This window comes from Enhydra lutris, unplaced genomic scaffold (genome assembly GCF_002288905.1).
Source record: "Enhydra lutris kenyoni isolate GAN:26980312 unplaced genomic scaffold, ASM228890v2 scaffoldscaffold11, whole genome shotgun sequence".
NCBI lineage: Eukaryota > Metazoa > Chordata > Mammalia > Carnivora > Mustelidae > Enhydra > Enhydra lutris.
The window spans coordinates 1,620,711-1,633,794 of record NW_019154095.1 but is presented as its reverse complement, the minus strand read 5'-3'; the positions used below and the strand labels follow the sequence as shown (position 1 = coordinate 1,633,794).

The 13,084-nt window shown below is 57.7% G+C and overlaps 1 protein-coding gene across 1 annotated transcript; it reads right to left on the bottom strand.

The window, feature by feature from the left end:
* Positions 1 to 8,037: 8,037 nt before the first annotated feature.
* LOC111144394 (kelch repeat and BTB domain containing 11) lies at positions 8,038 to 10,263 on the bottom strand. The gene is made up of 2 exons (XM_022498665.1): positions 9,895 to 10,263; positions 8,038 to 9,612 (listed from the first exon to the last, which is right to left on the bottom strand). Exons 1-2 carry the CDS (start codon positions 10,261 to 10,263, stop codon positions 8,038 to 8,040), a joined length of 1,944 nt encoding a protein of 647 aa, XP_022354373.1.
* Between the last annotated feature and the right edge of the window lie 2,821 nt (positions 10,264 to 13,084).

The window sequence follows — 13,084 nt, the reverse complement described above, 5'->3', positions numbered from 1 at the left end:
GGCCGCGGGGGCTCCCCCCAGGAAAGGGCCGCTTTCCTAATCTCAGAAGTCAGGTGGCCCTGAAGGGGCCTTGCCATGTGAGTGTCCCCTTGGGGACCGGCCAACCCTACAGCATGTCCATGAGGCGTGAATGAGACCCTGTGCGTGAGCTGCCCGGTGTGGCATCTGCCGTGGCCGCTCAGCCCGTGGAAGCTGTTTGTTCCCACAGCGGAGTGACGGGACTGGGCGCTTTGCAGTGCCTCTGAGTCTCAGTGGTTTGCTTCGCAGGGACGGCCCAGATGAAACGTGAGCCGTGGCAACCTGTCTGGGGCGGGGGGGGGGGGGGTCACCTCAGCCGCAGCTCCCGAGTTCATTTACAAACTGGCTTGTGCCCCCTTTCATCCCAGAATGATGTCGCTACCTTTAAGGCTGACTACAGCATGACAAAATTGCGTGAGTCCCACCCAAGCCAACAGAAGGGAAGGAACAAGAAGCCGGCAGGTGAGAGCCAACCGAGCAGCGGAAAGGCCCGCACGCTTTCCAGCACGGGAGGACCAAGTCAACCCCTGACGCCAGCCCGGGACTAGAACCCAACAAACCAACGGCCGGATTTGGGGGATTCTCAGAGGGAAGACCCAAATATCAACGTTGTCACTTACCAAACAATTTGCAAGAAATCTGGCTGGGGAAGTGGGCTGCCGCCGCTCAGAGAAGGCCGTTCTAATTAACCCCGCGCTCACGCTAATTACGCAGCAGTCCCTGCCGGCCACGGGGCTTTAAATACTGCATCTGCTTTGAGGAACAACCTTTAAAAACAATTTAATGAAAGAAAGAAAGAAAGAAAGAAAGAAAGAAAGAAAGAAAGAAAGGAACGAAGGAAGGAAGGAAGGAAGAAAGAAAGAAAGAAAGAAGAAAGAAAGACGAACGACTGATACACACAACACAGATCTCAAAACCATTGCACCGCCTGAAAATCCAGAAGGACAGAAAAAAGCAAATGCGGTGTGTTTCCACGTTTACGAAATTGATCTCTAGTGACAAAGGCAGGATGGTGACCGCCCGGGGCCAGGATGTGGGGTCAGGCAGCAAAAGAGTCGGGTGAGGTCCGCAGGGAAGCACATGCTCCGTATTTTGTACAGGAACTCAGGGTACCTGTATCCGGGTTCATAGGTATTTTGTCAGAAGTCATGGAACTGTATATGGAAAATGAGGCTATGTGGTTGTGTGTAAATTGTATCCTGATAAAGTTGATCTAAAGTAATACATGAACTGAAAACTCATGTCCACACAAAAACCTGCACACTTTATCCATAGTTGCCAAAGCTTGGACCCAACCAAGTGTCCTTCAGCGGGTGGTTGAGTTAACTGTGGTGTGTTCAGACCCTGGAATAGTGGTTAATCCTAAAAAGAAATGAGCCACCCAACCATGAAGATACGGAGAAACCTCCAATGTGCTTCACCCAGTGGAGGAAGCCAGTCTGAGGGCTACTTACTCTGTGATTCCAACTCTGTGACCTTCTGGAAAAGGCAGAACTACAGACACAGTAAACAGATGAGTGGCTTCCAGGGGATGAGGATGGAGAGGGAGACTTGGGGATGGGAGGGGGATAGAGAGGGAGGGTTGGGGATGGAGAGGGAGGGCTGGGGATGGAGAGGGAGGGCTGGGGATAAAGAAGGAGGGTTGGGGATGGAGAGGGAGGGCTGGGGATAAAGAAGGAGGGTTGGACGGGGCGCCTGGGTGGCTCAGTGGTTAAAGCCTCTGCCTTCAGCTCAGGTCATGATCTCAGGGTCCTGGGATCGAGTCCCGCATTCGGGCTCTCTGCTCAGCAGGGAGCCTGCCTCCTCCTCCTCTCTCTCTGCCTGCCCTCTGCCTACTTGTGATCTGTCAAAAAAAAAAAAAAACCTTAAAAAAAAAAAAAGAAGGAGGGTTGGGGATGGAGAGGGAGGGCTGGGGATAAAGAAGGAGGGCTGGGGATAAAGGAGGGTTGGGGATAAAGAAGGAGGGTTGGGATGGAGAGGGAGGGCTGAGGATGGGGGTGGGAGAGGGGCAGGTGGAGCACAGAGGGTTTAGGGCAGTGAGACTACTCTGTGTGACCCTGTCATGGCAGGTAGGAGTCCCCACACATTGTGCAAACCCCTGAGTGTGCGACACCAACAGTGCCCCTGACGTGCACTGAGGATCTGGGGGATGAGGACGTGTCCATGGGGGCTCATCAGTGATGACAATGCCCCGACCAGAGGGGATGATGGTAGTGGGGGGAGAAGAGGTGGGGGAGGCTGTGCACGTCGGGTGGAGGGTGTACGGACTATTCCGTTCTGTGCTGCCTCCACAGCCGGAAGCCACACAGACCGGACCTGCAGGGAAGGGTCCCTGCTGTGCTCAGGTGCAGAAATTGCCTCTGATTTCCCAGCCCAAGGTCACTGGGTTGGACACTGCAAGCCTTGCTGAGTGTCTGGGTTCCCTCAGTAGCATGTAAGCTGCTTATAATAAAGAGCTCGTTCTTAGTGCCCTCCTTCACCCCACTCGGGGTGTGTGACAAACACAACCTCTCCAGGACGATCCAACCGGAGTAGCACAGGCAGCGTCTGCCACGACAGGTGCAGGCGGAGAGGCGGCCCTGGAGACGTGTCAGCAGTGAGCACAGCACCACAGGGACCTGGGCTCTACGGGGTCCATCACACCGTGCGGGCCCCCAGCACGCAACGCGGCCGTGAGCACGGCATTACCTGCGGTGTTCGTGAAAACGCAAACTCCGGGCTCCCCGGGGACAGCGTGAATGGAGCCGTTCATGTTGGGACCTAGGATTTTGCATTTTTTAGGAGTTCCCAAAGTGCCTTTCCCGGACTCTGAGGTCTGAGAAGCCCCGACCCGGGGGTGCCTGCGGCAGGGTGTGCACGGCTGACCCGTCAGCGCTCCGATGGCATTGTTGATGATGCCAGCAATCCCGTGTTGGCAAGTACGGAAATGTGACCGTTCGTGGAGTCGGGCGTCCGTACAGGTTCCAGTAGCAGGGGACAGACCCGCAACTCAGCATGGACGCAGACGACGTCCTGCCACTGCCTTAGCCCTACCTTTGCCAGCCAGCGCCAGAGGACAGCTTTATGGAGTTTAATGACCTGCCGTCGGTGATCAGCGGTCAATGCCGGATCCCTCCCCGACACACTCCAGTGACTGCTTCTAGCGGGACTGCCTTGGGACACGGCTGCTCACTCCCTGTTGCTAGAATGTTTGGGGGCGTCTGCGGGAACCAGCAGGTCAGTCTAGGACAGCGCAGTGCCCAGGTCAATGTCCTGTTAGCGCCAAAGGGCAGGGTCACCAACCACCAGCAAAATGGTCCCCAAGGAAGGCGCTTGGTGGCCGCTGTGCTCTCTGAAGAATTGAGCACAATAACTCTCCTTCACAAACACAGATGTCAATTCATCTGCTGGAAGTGGTTTTAAGAAAATCCTCCTTCCTCACGGGGCGAAAATCTCAGACCAGCGATGTGAGCTTTTCCCATACCCTCCGTGGGCCCCAACTTGTTATAAAGTTCATCACCTCCGTCTGCAAAGCCCCTGTGTTTTGTGGCATTACATCTAACTGAAAAGATGTGAAAGGCCAAGAAAATCATTCCAATCTATTATCAAAATCCCAAAACTCAGGGTGGGGGAGTGAGGGGAGGGAACTGCAGCTGTGCAAAAGTTCAGATTAAATTCTGTTTTTGCAGGAAAAAAAAAGCCATAAGAAAACTAGAGACGGCAAGCTCGGGTCGAGGAGCTCCTGCGTCCCCCTAGCCTAAGTTACATCCCCCAGCACCCCCGCCCCATGAAACAATATTTTTAAGAGGAAAAGAAATAATTTCTTAAAGAGCCCCTACAAATTAACAATGGCACAGGCCCGTGATCCTGGGGAGTGCGAACTGTAAGAGATGTTTGGGTCTACAGACTTCCCTTTGTAGGAGTAAGTGACCGTGGAGACCCAGAGGTGTGGCCGGCATGGAAACCAACCCGTGCTGCCATGTGCAGGGGGAAGGGACAGGTGAGAGGGCGGAGGCCTGGACAGGCGCCTTGTAAGTGTGAAGAGACCATGGAGCATAAACGTGGGGGCTGGAAGGAGCCTCAGGAGTCATCATACCCTCACCCACCGAGGGGAGCCGCCAGCGCAGGCCTGGCAGGCAGGGCTGGCACCTCCGCGGCCCAGGTGAGGACGCTTCTGGTTTCCCGAGGGAGGGCACCTCACCCGGGGCTCCGCTCTGCCTGTCGGGGTGCGGGGGTGGGGCAGACAAGCAACCACGGCACAGATTCAGGAGCACTAGCATTTCCAATGATTTATTTCATCGTGGCATAAGCGGACACGGACAAGGCTTCACAGCAATTGCGCCCAGGCGCGAGAAACCGAAGCGGTAGCTCATTCCCTGCGCGTACAGCGTCCACGGGCCTAACCTGTGGGGAGCAGGGCTGGTGCGTCTCTACCCGATGCCCCCCTGCAGTCTGTTCACGCTTGTTAGAGCCGTGGAGGGCTGAATCCTCCCAGGAGATGTGTCCAGCCTGCACTTCGGCTCCCCGCAAGCAGAGTCCCGGTGCGCGTCACAGCGGCACGCCCGGCACCAGAGCGCGGGGGCCTGGCCGTGCATGCTGGCAGGTGCGGGGGGCAGGGGCAGAAAGGAGCGTGTGGCTGGAGCGTGTGCAGTCTCCCTTCCCAGCCCCATCACTTCTCACGAATACCACAGGCCAGGAACAGGGTAAGTGAGAATGTGGAATTTTTTTAATGCCCGACTACAACATTTCATAAGCTGGGAAGCGTCTAAAATAAAACACAAGCGGCCCATCGGCTGACATTTCGGCCCTGCAGGTGCTCCAGCGGGCTGTGGTCCCAACGGACCTCAGCTTTAGAAAATACAGCCAAGGACCTCAAACACAGGCCGTTTGAGAATCGCTCACAGGAAGTTACCCAAGAGCGCGCCCGAGGAGCCAGCATTACCAACGCCACCAGAAACGGCGCAGATGCGGCAGACGGCTGCGTTTCTTGAGTGTCTGCGGCAAAATGCACACGTAAGAGTTTGAACCGCAGCAGACGCACAGCCATGGCGTCTGTGTGTCCTCTTAGAGGGCCCCCAGGGACGCAGAAACCCCACCAGCAAGGCCCAAGTCCAGCTCGAAAGCTGCCAAGGGTCGCTCAGGGCTCAGGTTGTTCCCAAGACCAAGAATAAACACGTAGAAGATGTGGCCAGCCCCGTGTCTCTGTGGCTCAAGTGAACCTCCATGGACAAAGGGTGTTGGCTAGCCAAAAGCCGGACCTTTCTATCCACGGCAGTCTCCCCGGACAAGCCCCCTGCTCGTTCGCATATGGGAAATGTCTGCGTGCAGGGGTCACCTGTGTGAGAGTTGTGGGTGGTCCTACACACACCAGACTCGCCGGCCTCTGACAGATCCGTCTTCAGGAGTTGGCGGCAAAACGAGCAACCCCGGAATGAGAATACTGAGGCATCCCTACACGGTGCTGGGTGCAGGCCTGAAGCGTCCCGTTGTCTATGCAAAGGCCCCTCCTTGGAGCATCAGCCGTCAGGGGCACGTCTCGGCAGGGAATGCCCCCCAACAGCCCCGCCCCACACCACGCAGTCCTCCACACCGTGGCCCCGGCCCCCACATGCTTACCTGACTGCTGCAAGCCTTGTGGTTACAACCCCAAATACTGGCCCAAAGCAAAATAAACTGGTCCTCGTGGCATGTTTCTAGGAGGTATTTGTATTTAGAAATAAGATCCACGGTCTTCTATGTCCTCCCACCTACCCTTGCGTTTCCCTGGGCTTGCTCGTGCATTCCACTGCAGCAAAGCCTGGAACTCCGAGGCCAGTTCCCGCAGGAGTGATGCCAGGTCCGGGGCCGGCCTTTGTTAAATTAAATCATAAAACAACACACAGAACTCCAGCTGGGCACGGGACGCTGAGGCTGTCAGCACCCGCCAGCCAGCACCTCCCATGTGCCCCTGCAGGGACGAGCCTGCTTCGGAAATTCACTCCCACAGCATTTTGTTTTGAAACAGCAAACATCGCAGGAATGATTTCGTGAGCAAAATCACAGTGATAGTATTTCATGAATTTGAGAATTAAGGAATGAAAATATTGGCCTGGTTCCATTTCACATAAAAGCTTTAGCATAAATATAACTTTCTAGAGGGAAATGTGCTAGGACACAAGGCGCACGTTTCTTTAAAAGAACATTGTTTCCTTTTGCTCTAACTTCCCTTTCTGCTACCGTTGCCGCGTTCTACTCCTATGGAAGGCCAGGCAAGGCGAAGTCTGTCCTTCTTTTCTAAGATGAAGAACCAGGCTGCCAAGATACCTTCTTGGCTCAGGAGCAGTCGTGAGTGAGCACACAGGTCACCAGAAGATACTCTAACAGAAATCCTAAACTCCATTCCTCTGGCTTGTGCATAATGACACAAGCTAGTCACTTCCAAACATACTCAACCAGTAACTTCCATAACCACAGACTCTTTAGAAAGCATAACTTATTTCCCAATGACCCACTGTTGCTACAGAGACGTCAACCCCCACCACTGGGGAAAGAAGGGAAAAGCAGTAAGGGGGTGCGTGATTTCCTCTGGTTAAGTGCCCGTCACTGTAAACATGCACTTTTCCTATTATAATTTTTTTAAATGGCCTCGATTCAGAATCCAGATCGGTTTGCCTCTGTTTCTGAGCACACACTTTACCCTAAATTCTTAATAAACAGTAAACTCTGTCTACACCTGTTTGGAAAGTAAAATGTTCTAACAAATGAGCAATCACTTGGTTTCTTTTTAACCCTTGTGACCTCTCAAAGTACTGAAATTGATGTTAATTCTATTAGGGTTTTGGAATTTGATTAGAAAAAATGTACTTTACCTGCTACTTACATTATAAATACACATTACCTCCCCCTTATGTCAGTATACTTCTTGTCACTGCCACATCTTCCTGCCACCATACTTGTAAAAATTAATCTCCCTCGTCAGAAAGGCCTAATACATCCTGCGAACATCGGTAACTAGTGGATTCCAAATGTGCCTACATGTTTGTCTTTAGAAGTGCCGAGAGGGGTTTCAACCTTCTTCTTGGGAGCGAGGGGAAGGGGCACCCGTTTCTTTGAGCCCGTTAGAGAACAGGAAGGTGGCTGCTCATGCAGAGGGCACCTGAGGAAGATTCCTTTCAAAACAGACAAGCATCCTTGGGGTCAGCTTTTGCTACTCACGGTCTGCTCTCTGAAGTAAGTCATTACTAGGACATCAGATATAATCATTAACACCCTTTAACTCAAAAATCTGTAAGCTATCTGGGTTGAAAGGTGAGATGGAGTGGCCCTTGAGAGGGGGTGAGGCCCATTCTGTGGGATCCGCAGCGGGCAGGGGCAATCCTTCCCTGCTTGCTGGACAGGAGACAGGGACAGATCCCACCTTTCATGCTTGGAACATCGGGAACTAACCCAACCCACACTTGAACCTAGGATGACATGAGCCTTTTCACTAAAGCAGAAGAAGTTTTAAGAGCTCTGCATATGGGTTATGAGTGTAAACCTCAAGCCAAGAGAACTCACGGTGGCCTACTTCAGGGGCTCCCCTGGGGCGCCGTGGCCCTGAGCTATGTGCAGGGCCTTCTCCTGGCGCAGTTAGGAAGCTACTGTGCACACTCCCGTCTGCGACGCTCTCCATCCCACTCAGGAGCTCAAGCGCCCCTGAGCACCCCGGGACAACCGACGGGCACTCTGGGACCCACCCACTGATCCTGAGGGTCATCTTCCACTTCCTCCTCCTTCTCCCTCCAATATCCCATGCCCTATTTGTAAGGTCACCTCTTTACACACACCTTACATATTGTGCCATTGACCCCGTCGAGCATAGCGGCGCAAAAGGGAATGCAGAATAGGGCAGCAGACCTTGAAACAGCATTGCAAAAAGTCTTCAAGGCCCCGCGACAAGCTTCCAACTTCAAAGGGTTTAAATGGTCCCCATGGACCGTGCCCCCCCCCCCGCCCCCTCCAGTTGGATCTCCGCCCACGGGGGCGTCCCTGAGGGAGATGCCCAGGTGGACCCCGCCCGCCCTACGCGGCGCCCTCCTCGCCTCGGTCTGGCTTCTCCGGCAAGTTGAGCACGAACGGGAAGAGCGCGCCTCGCGCGTCCAAGGGGACGCGGAGCGGCGCGGGCTCGAAGCTGCCGCCTTCGCCCGCGCCCACATCCGCGCCCGGCTCGCTGTCCTGCGGGGGCACGAAGCGCCAGGTGCCTGCGCGGCTCACGCAGTAAATGGTGCCGTCCAGCGCCACGCAGCGGAAGGGCTGCAGGCTGGACGGCGCGCCCGGGGGCCGCAGGTGCGCGGCGCAGCGGCTCCACTGCTTGGCCAGGCAGTGGTAGCGGAACACGCTGACGCCTCCGGCCTCCGCCGCCTGCGAGTCGCCACGGCCCCCGCCCAGGTCGAAGCGGTAGATGAAGCCATCCAGGGCCACCATGGCCGCGGAGCGCTCCCGACTGCTGCTGCACGGGCACTCCTGCCACTCGTCGCGCCGCGGGTCGTACTTGAGCAAGCGGTAGAAGAGGGAGCCCCCGGACACGTAGATCTCGCCGTTGCAGGTGGTGGCTTCGTGCGCCACAGCGAAGGCGCCGCGGGGCAGCGGGGCCACGGCGGCCCAGCGGTCGGCGCGCGGGTCGTAGCGCTCCACGCTGAGCAGGCACTCACCGCCCACGGCGTACAGGTGGCCGTCCAGGGCCAGCAGCTGCAGCTGCGAGCGCGCCTGGCGCAGCGGCCGCACGGTGCTCCAGCGCTCGGTGGCCGGGTTGTAGCAGAAGACCTGGTCCGAGGGGCGCGCGCGGCCGTCGGGACCCGCCAGCCCCACGCCGCCGGCCACGAAGAGGTAGTTGTAGAGCACGCACAGGCCGCAGCCCCGCGCCGGCGCGCCCTCGGGCAGCCGCGTCAGCTCGCGCCACTCGCCGGCCGCCTCGTGCAGGCAGTAGACGGCGGCGTCGCCCCGGCCCTCCGCATCCCCCGACGGGCTCTGCGGGCGGCTGCCCGCGCGCTCCCCGGCCGGTCCGAGCGCGGCGGCCAGCAGGCGGGCCCGGCCGGCGCGCAGGCGGCGGCGCAGCAGCAGGTCGCGCTCGGCGCCCGATAGGCGCCCGAACACCGCGGGCTCGCGCAGCACGTCCAGGTAGTGGTCGCTCATGAAGCGGTAGGCGGCGTCGCGCAGCTCGGACAGCCGCTGCCGCTTGGCCGCGCTCAGCACCTCGTAGCAGTTGGCCAGGCTCAGCTGCGGCGCCACGGCGTCGGTGGCGCGCTGCACGGCGCACGGCAGCTGCAGGCGGCGCGCGCCGGCCACCACCTCGGCCACGTTGTCGGGTCGCACGCCCGCCATGCGCCCGCTGTACGCGTAGGCCAGGAGCAGCCGCAGCGCCGCCCAGCCCACGCCCTGCACCCGCAGCACGTCCCGGGACGCGCGCGCACGGAAGTAGTCGCTGCGAGCCGCCAGCACCGCCTTGTGTGCCCGCAGCCGGCGTCCCGACACCTCGATGACCAGGTCAGGCTCTCCGTGCGCCGGCCCGACGCCCGGGGGCACTGGTGCGAGGTCCCCGGGCTCCTCAGGGGACACGGGCTCCTCGGGGGACACGAGCTCTTCCAGCGACGTGGGTTCCTCGGTGGACACGGGCTCCTCGGGAGACACGAGCTCTTCCAGGGACGTGGGCTCTTCGGTGGACACGGGCTCTTCCGGGGACGCGCGCTGCGCTAGGTCCCCAGGCTCCTCGGCGGACGCGGACTCTTCCGGGGACACAGAATCCTCCGCGGACGCGCGCTGCGCTGGGTCCCCGGGCTGCTCGGCGGACGCGGGCTCTTCCGGGGACACAGAATCCTCCGGGGACGCGCGCTGCGCTGGGTCCCCAGGCTGCTCGGCTGACGCGGGCTCTTCCGGGAACACAGAATCCTCCGGGGACGCGCGCTGCGCTGGGTCCCCGGGCTGCTCGGCGGACGCGGCGCCGGCGCTGCCGACCTCCCACTGCCGCTCCACCACCCGCTGGCCGCTGCGACGCGAGGGCGGAGAGGACGCTGCGCCTTCCGCCGCGGAGGCGCGAGACTGCGGCGGGGAGCCGTCCCCGGAGCTGAAGCACAGCGACGCGCGGAGACTGCAGGGTGTCTGCGCGTCGGGCGGCTGCAGGCTGCCCTCTCCCGGAGCCGCGGGTGCGCCGCCCTGGCCGCACGCTCCCTGCGCAAAGGCGCCCCCGGCCTCGGCCCCGCGGCCGCGGTCGTCCCCGGGGTAGAGGGCGCAGGGGGGCACCGGGTTCTCCATGGGGACGCTTGCTCGCGCCACCGCCGCAGCCGGACCCGCGCTCAGCAGCCCAGCATGACCGCGCCCTGACTCGGGCTGCGCAAGGTCGCCCGTGCCTCCGGGGCTCTAGCTTCACGGGCTTTTCCTGGCCGGCGATCAGATTTCACTTGTGTGTGCACAGTTCCTTCGGCCCCCACACCGCTCCCCTCTGCCACGAGGAGGAGTGCGTCAGCGCCGTGCAGTCTCAGCTGAATTTCTGAAGGAGGCACCGCGGCGTGGGCCAGCCCGGGGCCAGGGTCTCCGTGGCTTGGTCCCCCAGGCCGGCGCACCGATGCTTCCCCCCAGATACGCGCCCACGGCCTCCGGGTGATCTGCAGCCCCTTCTCTGCAGCGCGGAGCTACCAAACCAGGGCAGGCCCTTTCTTCCTGGGCCAGCGTTCATCACTTTACTTTTCATCCCATCAGTCCCATCACTGCATCCCAGGACCAACACGTCCAAGGCCGCTGCCTCTAAACTTGAGAACCAGGATTTGAACTCCGTTCCCAGTGGAGTGCACCCCCGAGCTTGCTTTTATTTTTAAGACTCTCATTTGTGATCCGGATTTCGATTAGTCTCTATTAGTCTCCTGTCTGGCTTCAGCAGCTCTGGTACGTCTGCATCCACACTGCTCACCCCCCAGGGGAGGGGGTTGTCCATAAATCACTCTCCAGGTGGGTGTTAGAAAAACAGGATTCCTGCAGAAGCGGCCTTCCTCACTCATCCGTCCGGAGCCTCCTCCTTTGTTGGAACATCAGATGTTTCCAGACCGTGTCAGCACACTCTTGTTCCTGTTTGTGGGAGAGAGAGAGAGGGTGTTTGAGTGTGCACTCTGCAGCAGGGTCACCATGTGTCAGTGGGGTCTGCCACACTCCCCCACCAGTGCCACAGTAGGGGACCCACAGTGGGTGGGAAAGGGGACTGTGACTCGTCACTGCTGGAGAGTCGGATGAAGAAAATAAAGAGATCAACTTAGGGATTGTGTTCTCTCCTTATTCCTGCCCTGTTTGTGAGGCCCAGGGAGGAGAACCCGGTTCAGGCAATGAGCTTTAAAAACATCGGGTTTCTCAGAGTTTGGAGGGGAGGGGTTGGGGGGATGGGTGAGCCTGGTGGTGGGTATCACGGAGGGCATAGATTGCGCGGAGCGCTGCGTGTGGTGCATAAACAATGAATCTTGGAACACTGAAAAATAAAATTATTTTTAAAAAATAAAAACATTGGGTTGATCCAAACAAAACTCCCTTTTTATGGGTAAAAAAAGGCAGTCAAAGGTCAACAAATTCCTATTTTCAGCCTAATGAGATGTGTATGTAAAGGACGTTCAGTGAGAAAGCACAATGAACCTTACTAATTTTACTAATACGTGACAGTTTTCCTACAGTCTTTTCCAGTTGGTTTAAAAACCAAATATTTGGAGAAGGAGCAGAGACACTTCTGCGGACTTGGCCTCGGAGGCTCAGCTCTGGAATCTGTTTGAACCCCTCGCTCTCGGAACGAGCCTCTGAGAAACCTCAGAGCAGCAGTTCTCCAAATAGCCCACATGCAGCCAAAGAAAAACCAAAAGAAAGTATGTGGAAGGCAGATGTGAGCACCTGCAAGGGATGATAACATACAATCTTCCCTAAACTGGCAAAACCCCAGCCTGAAAGGGGTCTTAGCAGTCTTACCATGAACACGAGGGGAAAGTCGAATTGTGTTCTAGCTTCCTAACGAAGGGAATACCAGCAAGAAAAACAGCAAACACAGCTTCGTTTTCCATTACTAGCTAGGATGTGTTAGCCTCTCGCACGAGACGCGCGGTTCTTAATCAGCTTCCCCCAATGTCTCCGGATTTCTGCCTGTCCTTCCGAACACTGTCCCCTGAGCCTGTCCTTCTGAAGATGGTCCCCTGAGCCTTGCAGAAACTTGGAGTTGAGCATGTCTACCTGCTCGCCCTGAGCCTCCTGCTGCTGGGTTGCTAAAAACGCTTTCCCATTCTTTTAGCAGACGTGTCTTCAAGTTGGAAATGCAAAACCTTCCATTCTCTCTGCCTCTCCTGTCCTGTCTTTTCCAGAAATCCTGAAGGGCAGCTTCCATGGCAGAGCCACTGCACGGAAGGCCGTGGCCAGGGTGCATGGAAAGGCCGGGGGAGGAAGTGCTGAGCGAGCTGGATGCCTGGCCCACTGGGGCATGTGGGTCGCAGAGGAAGCCAGCAGGACAGACTCGCTCTGGTGTTTACTCAGCTGTGGCCCAGCCCTGCTGCAATGCAGTCTCTGGGCCGTCCACCCTGTCCCCCGCCGCCAGGCCCAGCGAGGTGGCCATGGACGTGAACACCGGAGCACAGCAAGGGAGAGAGGCAACAGGCCGGAACGCCGGGCACATGGCCCCTGGGAGGCAGCGGCACTCTGTCCGCGAGGTCATTCTGGGGAAGGTCTGATAAAACTAAGGTGTATTAACATATCTTACTAAAAACCGCATAAATACAAAGAAGAGAGATTGTCTGAGTCAGGGGTGGGAGAGACGGGCGAGAGGGTCAAAGGGTGCGCGTGCATACGTGGGTGTGAACCGGATGTCAGAAAATCGGAGAACCGGCTGTTAGGAGGCTTGTTCTTTATTTAACACGTCTGTGCACCGCCCAAGACCGTGGACCTCAGAGGACCAACCTAGTATTTTATTTCTTTCTGTGGCCTGAGAAAGGGTCCCAGAACTTCCTGGCTCTTTGGCTGACCTGACTCGTTAGACTGAATAAAAACCTAAGCCCTCAAGGTTGTCTTCATGTAAATTGTCACAGACCTAGAGAAGAGCTGTCGATGGGGGCACCTCGCA